The 14,533-nt window shown below is 37.9% G+C and overlaps 3 protein-coding genes across 3 annotated transcripts; 2 read left to right on the top strand and 1 right to left on the bottom strand.

The window, feature by feature from the left end:
* Window positions 1-816: 816 nt before the first annotated feature.
* LOC112172218 (UDP-N-acetylmuramate--L-alanine ligase-like) lies at window positions 817-3,336 on the top strand. Its single transcript, XM_024309479.2, has 5 exons — window positions 817-1,168; window positions 1,989-2,077; window positions 2,246-2,296; window positions 2,631-2,803; window positions 3,150-3,336. Exons 2-5 carry the CDS (start codon window positions 2,009-2,011, stop codon window positions 3,334-3,336), a joined length of 480 nt encoding a protein of 159 aa, XP_024165247.2. The 5' UTR covers window positions 817-1,168; window positions 1,989-2,008.
* A 2,215-nt stretch (window positions 3,337-5,551) lies between these two features.
* LOC112181670 (UDP-N-acetylmuramate--L-alanine ligase-like) lies at window positions 5,552-7,988 on the top strand. The gene is made up of 7 exons (XM_024320056.2): window positions 5,552-5,621; window positions 5,818-6,068; window positions 6,152-6,221; window positions 6,295-6,389; window positions 6,661-7,228; window positions 7,342-7,434; window positions 7,654-7,988. Exons 2-5 carry the CDS (start codon window positions 5,929-5,931, stop codon window positions 6,671-6,673), a joined length of 318 nt encoding a protein of 105 aa, XP_024175824.1. The 5' UTR covers window positions 5,552-5,621; window positions 5,818-5,928; the 3' UTR covers window positions 6,674-7,228; window positions 7,342-7,434; window positions 7,654-7,988.
* On the bottom strand, window positions 7,394-8,819 carry LOC112181626 (putative septum site-determining protein minD homolog, chloroplastic). Its single transcript, XM_024320009.2, has one exon. The coding sequence runs from the start codon at window positions 8,707-8,709 to the stop codon at window positions 7,720-7,722; it is 990 nt and encodes a 329-aa protein (XP_024175777.1). The 5' UTR covers window positions 8,710-8,819; the 3' UTR covers window positions 7,394-7,719.
* Window positions 8,820-14,533: the final 5,714 nt, after the last annotated feature.

The following is a 14,533-nucleotide window of genomic DNA, read 5'->3' as shown; positions in this document are numbered from 1 at the left end:
TATGAGTATATATGTCTAAAACCAAATCCCCGGTACATGGTGTTTGACAAATAGAATATCTTGATAGATTTAATTTGATGGTGATCGAAGAGGTCGAACACCTAGGCTCAATTTGCCTGTCCTAATGTATATAGCTTCTGGATTTGCTAAACCCGTACGTTCTATCATTGATAAGGAAATGATCGAATAGCTATAAGTTTGTGGACAACAATTTTAATTAGTTGAGAATTATTTACCTGTATAATGAAATAGATAACGGCAAACTTAGTCTATTTTTATTTTTATTTTCTATCTTTGTTCAATGGCAATAGCGTACGTCAACTCACATGCTTGTGGTGAATTAGATAAATTTTAGCACTCATGCGTTATCACATCACTAATGGTCCAATCATTAATAGGTAAAGAAATGCAAAATTTTTGGGTGCAAGAAATAAACGAATGAAATCGTACCCTATCTAAGTATTATTTAGATATAGGACAGGAACATATCAAAGCTAGGTTTGTGCGCTGGAGGAAAGATACCCTTCACCTCAAACTAACCAATTAAAAGAGCTTCTATACTCAGAGTACGTTTATGAAATGATTATGTCTCATGACCAGCCAACTTATATATTTGACCTTGGTTTAGAGCTACTTAATTTAAATAACACTAATGATCTCTTCTCCTCTTTCTTTAACCACGGTGAACATTCTCAATTCTAATATGGTTAGTCTTGTAGTGTTTTAGTTTATTTCTCCGTTTCACCACGGTTTAAATAAAATTACACAACAATGAGTTTGGGCCTCATCTTAGCGTCCATATCACCGACTATAGCGTCACGGTCCATTTTCTCTATTTCAAAGCCCGACCAATTTATTGGAAATCACGGCACCGTTTTACACTGAAAATGATATTCCCGGCAATTTGTCCTTCCAAAACCCTCCATTTTCCCGCCAATTTTTTACCCAAGCCAAAGCTTCACTTCTCGGAAAGATCTCCGGCCACTCCAAACCCAACCACACTGGAATTTCCTGGACCGAAAACAGTAGTGGCTTCTCAATCTCGACGAGTTGCAACGACGAGAGAGAGCCAGAATTGGAGAATTCTCGAAACGGTAAGAGTTGGATTCACTTCGTCGGTATCGGAGGCTGTGGCTTGTCCGCGCTGGCCATGCGTGCACTCAAACCGGTAAATCTTGATTTTCAAGCCCTAATCGACACTAGTTCATTATGATAATTGCTTATGGGTGAAAATTGCTGGTAGAAAATGTGATAGGGGGTGTTTAGTTTATTGGCCGAGCAGTTGAAGGTTTGGTAATTGTGTGCTTCTGTGCTGTGCTAAAGGATAACCAAGTAGGCTATTGTTATCAGATATGACACTTCAGCAGTTTAGAGGATTGTTTATACAAAGTGTGCCATATCGGTTGTTCTGCTATTGGTTTCTTATCATCAGTTATGCTAGCTTAACATTGTCAACATGGGTTTATATAAATGTTCTCTGCGATCTATCTACTGCCTATTAAATAAGTGTAGCCCAAATGGTTTTACGATAACTTTCAGTATCATCGACTTTAAATTGCAGAATTAGTAGAAACACCAAAATTATGAAATGTTTGTACCTCTGTGATGAATCTATATAGTTGGTGTTGATATAGTCTTAATCCTGAAGTCATTAAATTTTGAAATTGTTCTCTCAACTGATTTTTTATTGTTATCTGAGTATCTAGTTGGCAATGTTAAATAGGTTGGTTAGTCTCCTTTTTCTTTAGCTTCAGTAGAGTGTATGAGATTCCTATATAAAGTACATGTATGTGATGGTGGTATGCTTAGATTGTGATCTTGCCAAAGAATTAAAGCTAGCATGCTCATACCAAAACCTGAAACTGATGTACTATAAAATGGTGATAGTGATTCACTTGCAGAGTTGCAGTGAAATCAAAGCTTATGTTACCTTGTTTCATTTTTCTTAATATTCATGTATGATAAGAATTATTATTTAATACTTACAGGAAAGAGTACAACTGCAAGTATGCTTGCTTATGTTCTAGACGCCATGGGTGATAGTCTTACAGCAGTAGTTGGAGCTCACATGCCACAGGTATAAATTTTCCTTTAAGCAACTTTGGATAAAAGGGTATCTCCATTTGTCCATGTTTAAATCCGTAGTTTTCTTGGTTCCTTTGAATTAGCATTTTAGTTTGTATCATTATGATTGATGACTTTCTACCATTACATATTGGAAATGATCAAAAACTGTCCTTTGCAGTTCTCGGGTGGAAACATTATCTTGGGAGATGGTCAAAATTTTGTGCTAGAGGTATACTTTGACTAAAGATGGAGTTAATTTTATCTCATAAGTTGCATGAGCTCAAAAATGAGTAAAATCTGAAATGATGACATTTATACTTTCTAAGGAATGACATAACTTGCTTCAAATGTAGAGTTAAATTCATTTCACTGTTTAGGCGAAATATGGTGAGGTGGCAAAGGACTGGAGATATCTAATCTGAATCTCAATGATAATCTCTTATCAGCAGGAAATGATGTTAGCTGTTAAGCTTTTACTAGTTAATACCATATGTCCTTTCTCTAAGCCATTTTCATCATTATAAAGATAGTATATTTACACATAAAATAATGTTTGTAAATAGGCTGATGAATATGATGGTTGCTTCCTGGGACTATCACCTTATATAGCTGTTGTAACAAATCTGGATAGGGAGCATGTTGATATTTTCCAAAACGAGGAAGCAGTTAAAGCTACTTTCCATAAATTCCTGAATCTAATCAGGGTGGGTAGACATCTCATTTTATGTGGGGATAGGTACACTGCTCTACTATATTTTAATTTTTGGTGCAGTAGATTGCGGCATTCTAGTAGTGTTGTGTGCTTATCCTTCTGTCTACCAAGAAAAATAATAAGATCTGCTTAAGTTAATGCATCATCAATCTCAGCTGTTCTAGTGTATTTGTTTGTCCTTAATATAATTCCTTATAGTTGCTTCACACCCAATTCTCTGTAATTGGACTTCAAATTATATTGTACTCTGTGTCAATGAGGCTCATCTTGGTAGCTTATGCATTGGTTATTCAATATACTTTTACTCACCATACAGGCTTTTCATTTAAAGTCCTTATATAATCTAATTAAAATATTTGGTATTCCACAGTCAGGGTGCCTATTCCTTGCTGACTGATGTAAAGCAAGCAATTGGATCAGATACTTTGAGCGGTCTAATGCATTCTCCGCTAGAAAAATGTTGCATTGGCTACATCATAACAACTTATGGAACTACAAGTTCTAATGAATGGAGTGCATCATCAATTAGGCCAAATTTAAAGGGTGTTAGTGATTAACTGATTATGCACTGGTATGTAATGATGGTCTATTCCTTCTCTGATTCTTATTGAATGCTTTGTTGTGCATTTTGATGTGACTTCTGAATTAAAAGGGTTTTTTACTTCAACAGTGTCTGAACTCTTCGAGGACTTTTGAAATGATACCTGAACTTTCAAAGTTATCAATGTGATACCTGAACTCATTTTTTCGTATCAACGTCGTACCTGCGGTCGATTTCCGTCACAGAACTGTTAACTATGACCACGTGCCCAGCAAGTGAAGCACAAAATAAGGGTAAAAATGACATTTCCCACTTCCTTTAGTTCTTCATGGGGTTTTTTACTTCAGCAGTGTCTGAACTCTTCGAGAACTTTTGAAATGATACCTGAACTTTCAAAATTATCAATGTGATACCTGGACTCATTTTTTTCATATCAAAGTCGTACCTGCGGTCGATTTCCGTCACAAAACCGTTAACTATGACCACGTGCCTAACACGTGAGGCACTTAATGAGGTTAAAAGACTAATTTACCCTCAAAAGTATTGTTTTTTATTTTTTTTTGCTTTCTTTCTTTCTTGTTTTTCTTTTTCGACGTCTTCTTCCCTCTGATTTGTCCCCTCCGATTGGAAGCCATGGCCGCAAATCAGATCTCACCTTCTCTCTCAACCACCCAACCCTTTCCAAGCACTACTTGACTACAACCACATTGAACTCAGCTAGATCCATATGGCTAACTTGCAAAAATTCAAGCTCTTCGCCACTCAATGCCCCGTCATCGCCTGAAGCCCTATGTGCAGCCCATCCGCCAGCCCCGTCATCCACCTCCGCTGCCGTAAAACCCTCAGATTGTTCCTCACCTGCCCCGATTGCCGCCGATTGGCTCGCCAGAGTACCTCTTCCGATGCTCCCACTAAGTACTGATATTACAGCCGCGAATAACCAAAGGCCGGTTCTTTTTTGGACAAATTGATTAGAAGCTGGAATCAGTGAAATGATCATTGCCCGATTGTTCGATAAATCATATACAGATAAATATAGTTATACACAGACACGCAGTTGCGGAAAATTCAGTTTTGGGTTTTCTCCAATCATCACCATCCTTCACCTTTTCGCCGCTGTTGAGAGAGAGAGAAAGAGAGTTGCAGAGAGAGAAAGAGAGAGACTCTCAGTCTCCTTCACTTTTGCAGATTTTGATTCAATTACAAAGATACGGACTATTTTTGAAATTCATGAACTTATGCTGTGATGTTAGTTGCGGTGAGGAAGCCGAGTGCCACGACGGCGTGGCCCCCCTCCGTCATATCTCTGGCAAGCTGCACAAGAAGGTCTGGATTGCCGCTGGCCACATTCTCTCTCTCTCTCTCTCTCTCTCTCTCTCTCTCTCTCTCTCTCTCTCTTTCTATCTCTGATCCCTCTGTCTGAAATCTCAGGTAAATTCCAAGTCTCAAATCGGGAGGCCAAGAGTCGTGAAACCGCCTACACCGCTCCGGCCTGCAATAAATTCAGAGAAGCAAAGCCGTTGAGCAAGTTGTGCTTGGAGAACTCCGACGAGATGGAGTCCCCATCGGTGTCCGTCCATCAGAGAATTGGATTCAAGTTTTGCTTTGGGTTTTGCATTTTGCTAGGAAATGTCATCAACCCATCTAATTGCATTATACAGATGAAAAAGGAAATAGAAATAGAGAAGAAGAACTGAAGGTACGACGGGACACGTGAAGAACTAAAGGAAGTGAGAAAGGTCATTTTTACCCTTATTTTGTGCCTCACGTGCTGGGCATGTGGTCATAGTTAATGGTTTCTGTGACGGAAATCTACCGCAGGTACGACATTGATACAAAAAAATGAGTTCAGGTATCACATTGATAACTTTGAAAGTTCAGGTATCATTTCAAAAGTCCTCGAAGAGTTCAGACACTGTTGAAGTTTATACTTTTGAGGGTAAATTAGTCTTTTAACCTCATTAAGTACCTCACGTGCTAGGCACGTGGTCATAGTTAACGGTTCTGTGACGGAAATCGACCGCAGGTACGACGTTAATACGAAAAAATGAGTTCAGGTATCACATTGATAACTTTGAAAGTTCAGGTATCATTTCAAAAGTCCTCGAAGAGTTCAGACACTGTTGAAGTAAAAAACCCGAATTAAAATACTGTACTTTATCTTTTGCTGTTCTGTACTATTTTTCATATGGATAAATGATGTATTGAAACTTAAATCTCCTGCAGTGTCATTGGGGGCGCTCAGTGGCAGACATCAGTCTACAGGTTCCAGGAGTTCATAATGTCCTAAATTCACTAGCAGTGAGTAGCACACCACACTGAGTACAATGTTTCTCATCACATTGAAAATGTTTCCTCTTCCTATGTGAATGATATCATAAACTATCATTACTTCCCATTCGTAAGCCTGACATTTCATATTAGAGACTTCAGTAAGATCTAACATATTGAAGGCTGCTAACTTGCTTATTAGTTCCTTCCCATTTGTGTTGTGCAGGTTATTGCCACTGTGATTGCATTATACAATAACCAACGTGAAATTAACAATACAATAAATGGTTTGAGGTTGCATTTGAACAATTTTATAGGCGTTTCAAGACGTTTTGAAATGATTGGCACAATATGTGGATGCGATATATATGATGATTATGCCCATCATCCAATGGAAGTTCAAGCAGTTATTCAAGCTGCCTGCCAGAAGTTCCCTATCAAGTCTCTTTTAGTGGTATTTCAGAATCATACTTACAGGTATTGCAGAGTCTCAAACTCTCTATTATCATTAGCATGGTTCGTATATTTGTGGTAAGACTGATCTATGATATAATTTGTAGTCGTTTAGCAGCACTGAAGGATGATTTTGCCATTGCCCTCTGTGGTGCAGATCAAGTTGTAGTTACAGAGGTAAATTCCTTGGTACCTAGAGTTTGTATTATGTGATAGCCAGGTTCATACAAATTGTCCGTTATGATTTCAGGTTTATGCTGCTAGAGAAATAGATGTTGGGAACGTTGGTGGAAGGGAGTTAGCTGCTTCTGTAATCGCCCGCCATGTGAATACATCCCTTCTCTGGTAATACTAAAGTTTTAGGTTTCTTTAGTAAGTACAGGATGCATTTTGGGGAATCCTTTGAAGTAAAATATTTACATACTTTGGGACAATATGATACAATAATGTCTGAAAGAGCATGGAAACATGACTTTGAAAAAACAAAATGACAGTGGGGTAAAATGGAAATCGCAACTCAAGAAAGGGTTTAGTAGGGAAGCTTCTTGTAACTGGATATGATATGCTCATGTGTTAATTTGATGACTGTTGAAAATAAATTCTGGTGGTTTTACAGGGTGATGTGGTAGAGAGGTTGGCATATCAAATATGCAAGAATCCTCATCATGATACCATTGTCTTAACACTTGGAGCAGGTACTTTATGTTTCTTTCAATAATCTCATCCGCCCTCATCAGTTCCATAACAAAGGGACAATTCTGAAATTGAAGTGGAGTCATTGATGATTTGAATCACTCAGGTGATATAACAACGGTGGGCCAAAGCTGCTCTATGAATTGCAAAGAAGTTACTAGTAAACTCTAACCAAATACCCCAAACTGGAGATGGAAAATATGATAACCACTAACCCATCTGTGACCAAGCCTTTGCATGAGGTGATTTGGTTAGATAAGACGCCAACTAGAAGAAAAGAAAGCAATTTTGTAAGTGGTTTAAGGGAAACGAAATGTTCATCTTGACTGAAACACATTGCCATCTAATGGGAATATACAGAATGATAAAGTTTATAGCAGATGGACTTCAGGCTTTTGTTTCTTGCCACAAGAACTTTGGTGCAGAAATGAGGAAAGCCAATGACTAAACTCGAAAGTTACAAGTTCATTTGGTTGCGATGTGCATTCAAGGTAAATCATATGTCTTCTGGAGTTATATCATATATCTTCTGTAGTTATATTGTCCTTAGATTATTGTGAATTCTTATTACAGAATTATTAAACTTTGTATTGAACTTCCGCAGATTAACAGTTATAAGCATAGACAACCAAATTCATCAAATGGTACTGCAAATATCAGGCACGAACTTTACAATCCATAGAGTTCAAGAGACCAGGTACCAATTCTCATTGTTTCTCATTCGAGTAAATACAGCATATTATGCTCGAACAAACAACCACAAAAAAGAACCCACTATAAATCTAAGCCAAACCAATAGAGACTAGAGAAAGACAACATAGAATTGAAATCAAGAAAAAACAAACTTTACCGACTCTCTGACTCTGTACATACACAACTTCTCAGTCTACCTAATCATGAACAATCTCATCTGCAGATGAACTCAACCAAAAGAAAACTAGCCGACTTTGGATCACTGCCACTTCGAAAAGTCCAAAACTCTTCACCCTCCGAAAAATGAGAAGAAGCCGCGCTTCTTGGGCTCTTCCTCAACCATGACAGCCTTCATAGTGTCCTGCTCAACAAGTCTCCATGCAGCCTGCTCGAAAGCCAGTCCAGCCAATGTGGGTGGCCTATTCAAAACCAGAGGGTACCCTCTGTTGGTGCTTCGAATCACCTCCGTGTCCTCCGGAATCATCCCCAATAATGACAATCCCAGCATCTCCTGCACATCCAGCACAGACATCATGTCCTCACCTTTGATCATATCAGTCCGAACCCGGTTCACCATCATCTTAATATCTCTGATTCCATCACACTCCAGCAGCCCAATGACTCTGTCGGCGTCTCGCAAGCTGGTAATGTCCGGCGTGGTCACCAGCACAGCCTCATTGGCCGGAGTGATGGCGGTAATGAATCCAGCATCAATGCCGGCCGGGCAGTCGATGAGGATGAAGTCCGGGCAGCCCTCCTGCCGGGCCTTTAGGGCGTCGACGACCCAGACGAGGGCTTTGCCGCCGAAGCCCATGGGCAATTTGGATCTGGGCTTGGAAATGCACAGCAATTCGAAGTTGGACCAGCGCTTGTCCCTGACGAGAGCCTGGTCGAGGCGGCAGTCGCCGTTGAGGACCTCCACGACGGTGTAGTTGACGCGGTTCTCGAGGCCGAGGAGGAGGTCGAGGTTGCGGAGGCCGACGTCGGCGTCGATGGCGACGACGGAGAAGCCGAGGCGGGCGAGGGAGAGGCCGACATTGGCGGTGGTGGTGGTCTTGCCGACGCCGCCCTTTCCGGAGGTGATGACGACGACACGGGGAGTGTCGCCGGACAATTGGGGCTTCCTGTTGTATTGGAGGACGGAGCGGACGGTGAATGGGGAGGAGTTGGGTTTTAGGGTTTTGGGGTTGTGGAAGGGTTTAAGGGCGGTGCGGCGGTTTGGGGTGGTGGTGATGGAGGGTTTGGGAGTTAGGGTGGGGAGGAGTTGAACGGCGAGCATTGCGGCTTATAGCTCTAGGTGGAGTTTAGGAATCATCAGAAGAAGTCGAGACTCATAAGATGATAAGAACACTGCCATTTTCATTTCCATCTAAAAGGGCTTTCTCAACGAAAACTCAATGCAAGTAATTTGGGCTTTATCAACAGCTTAATTTAGAGATACATAGTATTTTTTTCATTTTATTTTCAATGACCATACAGTGTTCGTGTATGGTCCAAAATTCGATTTATATTGTCATTAAAATGACACTCGTTACACTCGGTATCATTTAGTATAATAGCATTAGCTTTTTGTTTATAAGTGAAAGATTGTGAGTTTGACTCTCGAAAGAAAAATAATGATGTATGTCACCATTGAATTTTGGATCTGTTATAAAGTAGGGAGAAGATAGAGAGAGAATAGTAGGGAGGAAGTAGAAGTGTTTCATTCAGTCTCATTAGCCTCCTTTATATAGAGGTAGGGTTTGCATCAAAGTACATAACTAATGAGTATTTACATGGACATCCACATAGATAATAATATTTACAACACTCCCCCTTGGATGTCCATCAATGAATGATGATATTGGACGCGCTTATTGTTGCCTCGTTAAAAACCTTGCCAGGTAACAAAAACCCAGTGGGACAAAAATAACCATGGTCGAAGGACAAAAAGAGCACAACGCGCATATGTCCTAGGTAGCATGCTTCTGGATGCTCCCCCTGATGAGAATCTCCCCTTGACTGTTGCAAGTCTCATTTATGTATGCGATAAGCTACATGTACCATATCTAGTAGATTGATGTGTCTATCACAGAAGTGAGACCATGTGTGCTTTGCATATATGGGCTCATCACAAAATTTCATACCTGCAAAGGTTAAGCAATACCAACAAAACTAGACGATTTTCAATAAGCCTTACCTCATATGATAAGATTAAAAACAATCTCATATGCTCAAATTCATACACAAAGGAAGAGTTAAACAATATAAAGAAATTGACACATTTAACTTTGTATAATTTAAAACATTGAAAATCATTATGGCATACCTAGCCATACTCATCAATATCTTTGCATATTGATATGTCCATATAAGCTCTTCAAGAGCTCTAAGTAATTCATAACTTTGTGAAAGTTAGAATATGTTGCAACATTATATTCATAATTCGAATTTGATAGTAGTCTCTTCATAATACTCATTAAGGCAATTTAGATCTCGTTGACTAGAACGAAATGAGTACATATGAGCTAGCTTTAGACTCTTTGATTCCATGAGTGAGCTTCAGGCTCTTTCAACCTTTCATGGACTTGCATTTGAATCCTTCAAGGATTTGATAAGCAATAGGCTTATAATGACACTTTACTTTTGAGATTTTGCTTTTAGCAATGTATCTTTAAGATCTTCATAATATACGATGACAACGTGCCATAAATCTCTCGTCAATATAACAGCTATATGTAACACTGTATTTATAGAAAATTGTCATTCGTATAAGGAAACATATTCACAATCTCATGTCTCTATAAATAGACATTGTGTCATAGTGATTTATCTTCACTTTTGATAAATACCCTTTTGTAACTTGTAGGGTTAGAGGTCCAAGTATTTCATCACGTTTCAAATATTGAATTTCATTGGAATTGCCTCTTTCCAATTTGGCCAATAATATACTTTGTCAACATTTATGGTGAAACGTGGTATAGCGTCCATACAGCCCTTAAAGATTTTTGGTAGCTACCAAATGTAAATTATCATCGATGATCAACAATCATAGATCCCACACATTCTTATATGCATGCATTAGCTATAATAAGCTTATTGATATTGGGTACACATGTCACTTCTGGGGCATACATTGTTGCTTCTAGGACAATCATCTCTCATAGATGAATTATGTAGCGAATGTGGATCTTTTTACTTATAATCTCATATAGAGCATTATAGGGTTTGTATAATCTTCCCTGTTTTGGGAATTTAAAATTTTAGACCTGGTGGATACAATCCACACAAATTCACGCCGTTATTCAAATGACAGTAGTCTTTCCTCCCCCTAACGGTGGGAAGACTGTCTTATTATGACCATGCTTAAAAGATGCATTAAAAAATCTATCACTTTCTTGGGAGTGAAGGTGTTCATTGGCTGGTGGCAAACCCAAACCAAGTTTTAGGTCAAAAATGTTTTGTCCATTAGCATCAACCATATTGATTTATTATTGTATCACTAAGACATCATTTCCGAATGGCGTACTTACACCCTCTATATGTGTAGCCATATTAGGAGCTGTGATATTGTTTAATGACATTCTCTTCAGGAGAACCATGTCAATTGGATACATTTGCTTCCTACAAATCAAATGGAATCTACATTGTTTGTATTAATATGGTTGGTCTCAAGGACTTTAACCCAAGTAGATGCCTTTGCATTTAGCATATAATTTTGTCACTTTCTTTTATCAATTCACTAGTTTTGATATTTCTCAAAGTCAAAATGAGACGGTGGATAAATATCTCACACCAATTCATATCGTTCTTCAGGAACAATATTTCTCCCCCTCATTGCAGGAGGATTGTCTCATTAAAGTGACAACTCGCAAATATGTAAATAAACAATTTGCTTGTGAGTAAGATTAGTAATCATCAAACTTGTAAGTGATTCCATGCAACATGGTAGACAAAAGATGAAGTAACCGGTCATGCCAAAATAGTGTATTTGGTTCAAGGAACTTCAGGTTCATGACATCATATGCCTTAATTTACTGCAGAAAATTCGATACAGTAGATATCCGATGGTATAAAGTCTTGTCCAACCATATAATAAGCAAATAATGCAACAATATTTCAAATTCGGTAAATGATAGTAGCTCATTTGGAGCCATAGATCAAGATCTACAACTCTTGATATGAGTGTTACCTTAGCTTGAGTAAACATCAATTGTGAAATATTGACAATTGGAATGGACCAAATTCATTTTGAACTGCTGGCCAGAATGATATACTCAAAATTTTGAGTTGAAGACTACAATCCATAATAAAAGAGTAACTTTATTACGTGGAGAACCTCAAGTTCACTGTCACGTATATATTTGTGTAGTCATAAAGAGGAGGGACTTCAGGCCCTCATATAATTGGAGGTCCAAGAAACTTGAGGTTTCAATTTTTCAATTTATAACAGCCACTTAAGGAACATCAGGTTCCTAGATAATCGGATTTAGAAACATTTAGTTTCAATGAAAACTCACAAGGTTACAATAAATATGTGGAATAACACAATAGTGCTTCCAAGTTGCTTATCGTAAGCAAAAAAATGTCAGGCATGTGAGACGAATCTCAATGTTCTTATTAGTCAATGCAATTTAATTTGACCAGTGCCCATTCAAAAGTGGCTTGATAATCATCCACCAGATAGTGTACCATAGGTGACACACATCCAATTTACAATTTCCTCACATGTGTGGATGTTAAGACAATATTTACATTGTCTCCTGATTTCTCTCTTGCCATGATCCACTTCTGGTGGCATTTCATGGTATAGCCATGTCAATCGGCTTTCTTACTATGTTGGAGGCACAAAATGCAACGAGACAATATATGTGTGCTCTTCTGGAGCCATCAATCAGATATGTAAGATCTGAGATGATTGTTATATTAACCTCATAAGCATAAGCCTTAATAATGTTTTCTGGACACCATGGATAAAATTGCATTGCCTGGAAGTGACTCAAAACATAAGTTTAAAGATGACACAAATCAATTGGTAAGAATTGAACAGTAGATCTCATAGGGTATACACGAAGCTTCTGGTCCGTGTTATACAGGTAAAACATGACGTTTAATTATTGTATTGTTGTTTGATGTAGATTAACATCAAATGCATTTTGAACTTCTGGCCAAAATAATATACTCGAAATGTCGAGTTTAAACTTCATGACCATGACTCATGAGTGAAGGACTTTAGATGGTCATCTAGTTAGTATGATCATTGAGGAGCTTCAGGTCCTCATGTAATTAAGGATCAAGGAACTACAGGTTCAGATCTCTTTTAATTACAAAATCCACGATCACAAATTTGGGGTATACTCATACTCATTCGTCATAAACCAACAGTAAAATATCTGCTTACTTTTAAATTGGTGTCAATATAATTCCCTCAAAACTTCAGGTTTGGGGCTGACCGAGATTAAAACTCTTCAATAAATTGTCCATATATCCACTCGAAACTTAAGGCTCGAGTCTGCACAATTAGAACTTCAGGTTCTAAGGTGGAATGCTTTAAGCAGACATAAAGAAGAATGTATCAATCGACATATGAAAATTTACTCGAAACTTCTAGTTCGAGTTGACATAAAGTCAAATAAACTATGAATGAATTGTATGTGTAATCGAAGCTTCAGGTTTGAATATATATATATATATATATTTTTTTTTTTCTATGAACTGCAAGTTCTAAAATTTCGTAATTTGAACTTCGGGTTCAAATAAATTTGATGCTCAAAACTTCAGGCTCGAGGTGACTAAAGTGAAGCTTTAAGTTCACTTTTAACTAATTTATATTTTATACTCAAAGCTTCGGGTTTGAGTTTTACTGTTAGAACTTCAGGTTCTACTATGAAATTTTGAACTTCTGGTTCAAAAAAATTACACTCAAAATTCATATGTTCGAGGTATAGGACTGCTGGTCCGTATGAGTAACAAAAAAATAAAATAAATAAATAATAATAATTTAAAAGATAAGTACTGTAATGTAATTAAGTACATAACAAAATAGAAAAATTGCAGGGAAGAAAAATAAATAGATAAATTATGCAATAAAGTTAACTGTGGAAACTTCTGGTTCCATTAAATGAAGAAATACACAGAACTTCTGGTCCGGTTAACTTCATAATACATGATAATCTTGTATCTCATCTAACAAAAGACAATATGAGAACCAAGTTCTCTGATCTAAATGCTAGTCAGAAGCTTCTGGCTTCGATTGATTGTCCAACTTTGAACTGCAGGTTCTAAAGGTGGTTTGAATTCCAAATTCAAAAATAGTCATAAGGAGGAAGGAAACCCCAACATCAAAAAATAATCGGAGGAACTTCAGGCCTTCTTATAATTGGGGATTGACAAACATTTGAGTTCATATACTTGATTATATAGCTCTGAGGATCTTATGGCCCTCGTAATTGCATAAGTTCTGAGGAGCTTCAGTCACAATTTTCCAATTTACATTTCATGACCCTTGAGGAACTTCAGGTCCCCATATGACTAGAGATCACAACATGTAGGTTTGATCATTGTTTAACTTCTGAGGAACTTCCGGCCCTCATTAATTTTATAAGCTTTGAGAAAATTCATATCGCAGTTTATACTATATAGTTTTCAGAAGAGCTTCAGGTCTTCATGCAATTAGATCCAAAGACTTCAGGTCTTGATCTGGGGTGCAATAATTATCATTTATATATGCTTGCCAATACATGGAGATACATCCGTATATATCCAAAAAAAACTCCCTCTTTCTTCGAACATAAAAATGTATGCTCGATCGGACCATGGGATAACATTTGTGAAGCATAATTATAACTAAAAGTAACTTACAAATAATTATAACTAATCACATATTCCCAGACTAGAGTTCAAGTGCCAATCAGGGATGTACTCACATATAATTATAACTAATCAAAATTTACTCGGCATTGAAGTAACTTACCAGCCTTGCCTGAAGCCCTGAACCAATAAATGCTAAACCTTTCTCATGTGATTAAACCATATCAAGATCGGAACCCCATTTGCAAGTCTGCATTCGACGAAGAACACAGCATACCCCCCCCCCCCCCCCCCCCCCGAATTCCTCAATTTGA

The sequence above is a fragment of the Rosa chinensis genome, chromosome 1, assembly GCF_002994745.2.
Source record: "Rosa chinensis cultivar Old Blush chromosome 1, RchiOBHm-V2, whole genome shotgun sequence".
NCBI lineage: Eukaryota > Viridiplantae > Streptophyta > Magnoliopsida > Rosales > Rosaceae > Rosa > Rosa chinensis.
The sequence above is the reverse complement of the archived record's forward strand: the minus strand, read 5'-3'. Positions and strand labels throughout refer to the sequence as shown.

What these genes read in the sequence shown, in the direction of transcription:
- LOC112172218 (XM_024309479.2), top strand. Translation starts at nt 2,009, where the DNA reads ATGCTTGCTTATGTTCTAGACGCCATGGGTGATAGTCTTACAGCAGTA. An exon ending in GTCAAAATTTTGTGCTAGAG is followed by an intron (nt 2,297 to 2,630) that starts GTATACTTTGAC and finishes GTTTGTAAATAG; the next exon opens with GCTGATGAATATGATGGTTG. An exon ending in CTCATTTTATGTGGGGATAG is followed by an intron (nt 2,804 to 3,149) that starts GTACACTGCTCT and finishes GGTATTCCACAG; the next exon opens with TCAGGGTGCCTATTCCTTGC.
- LOC112181670 (XM_024320056.2), top strand. Translation starts at nt 5,929, where the DNA reads ATGATTGGCACAATATGTGGATGCGATATATATGATGATTATGCCCAT. An exon ending in TTTCAGAATCATACTTACAG is followed by an intron (nt 6,069 to 6,151) that starts GTATTGCAGAGT and finishes TATAATTTGTAG; the next exon opens with TCGTTTAGCAGCACTGAAGG. An exon ending in ATCAAGTTGTAGTTACAGAG is followed by an intron (nt 6,222 to 6,294) that starts GTAAATTCCTTG and finishes TTATGATTTCAG; the next exon opens with GTTTATGCTGCTAGAGAAAT.
- LOC112181626 (XM_024320009.2), bottom strand. Translation starts at nt 8,709, where the DNA reads ATGCTCGCCGTTCAACTCCTCCCCACCCTAACTCCCAAACCCTCCATC.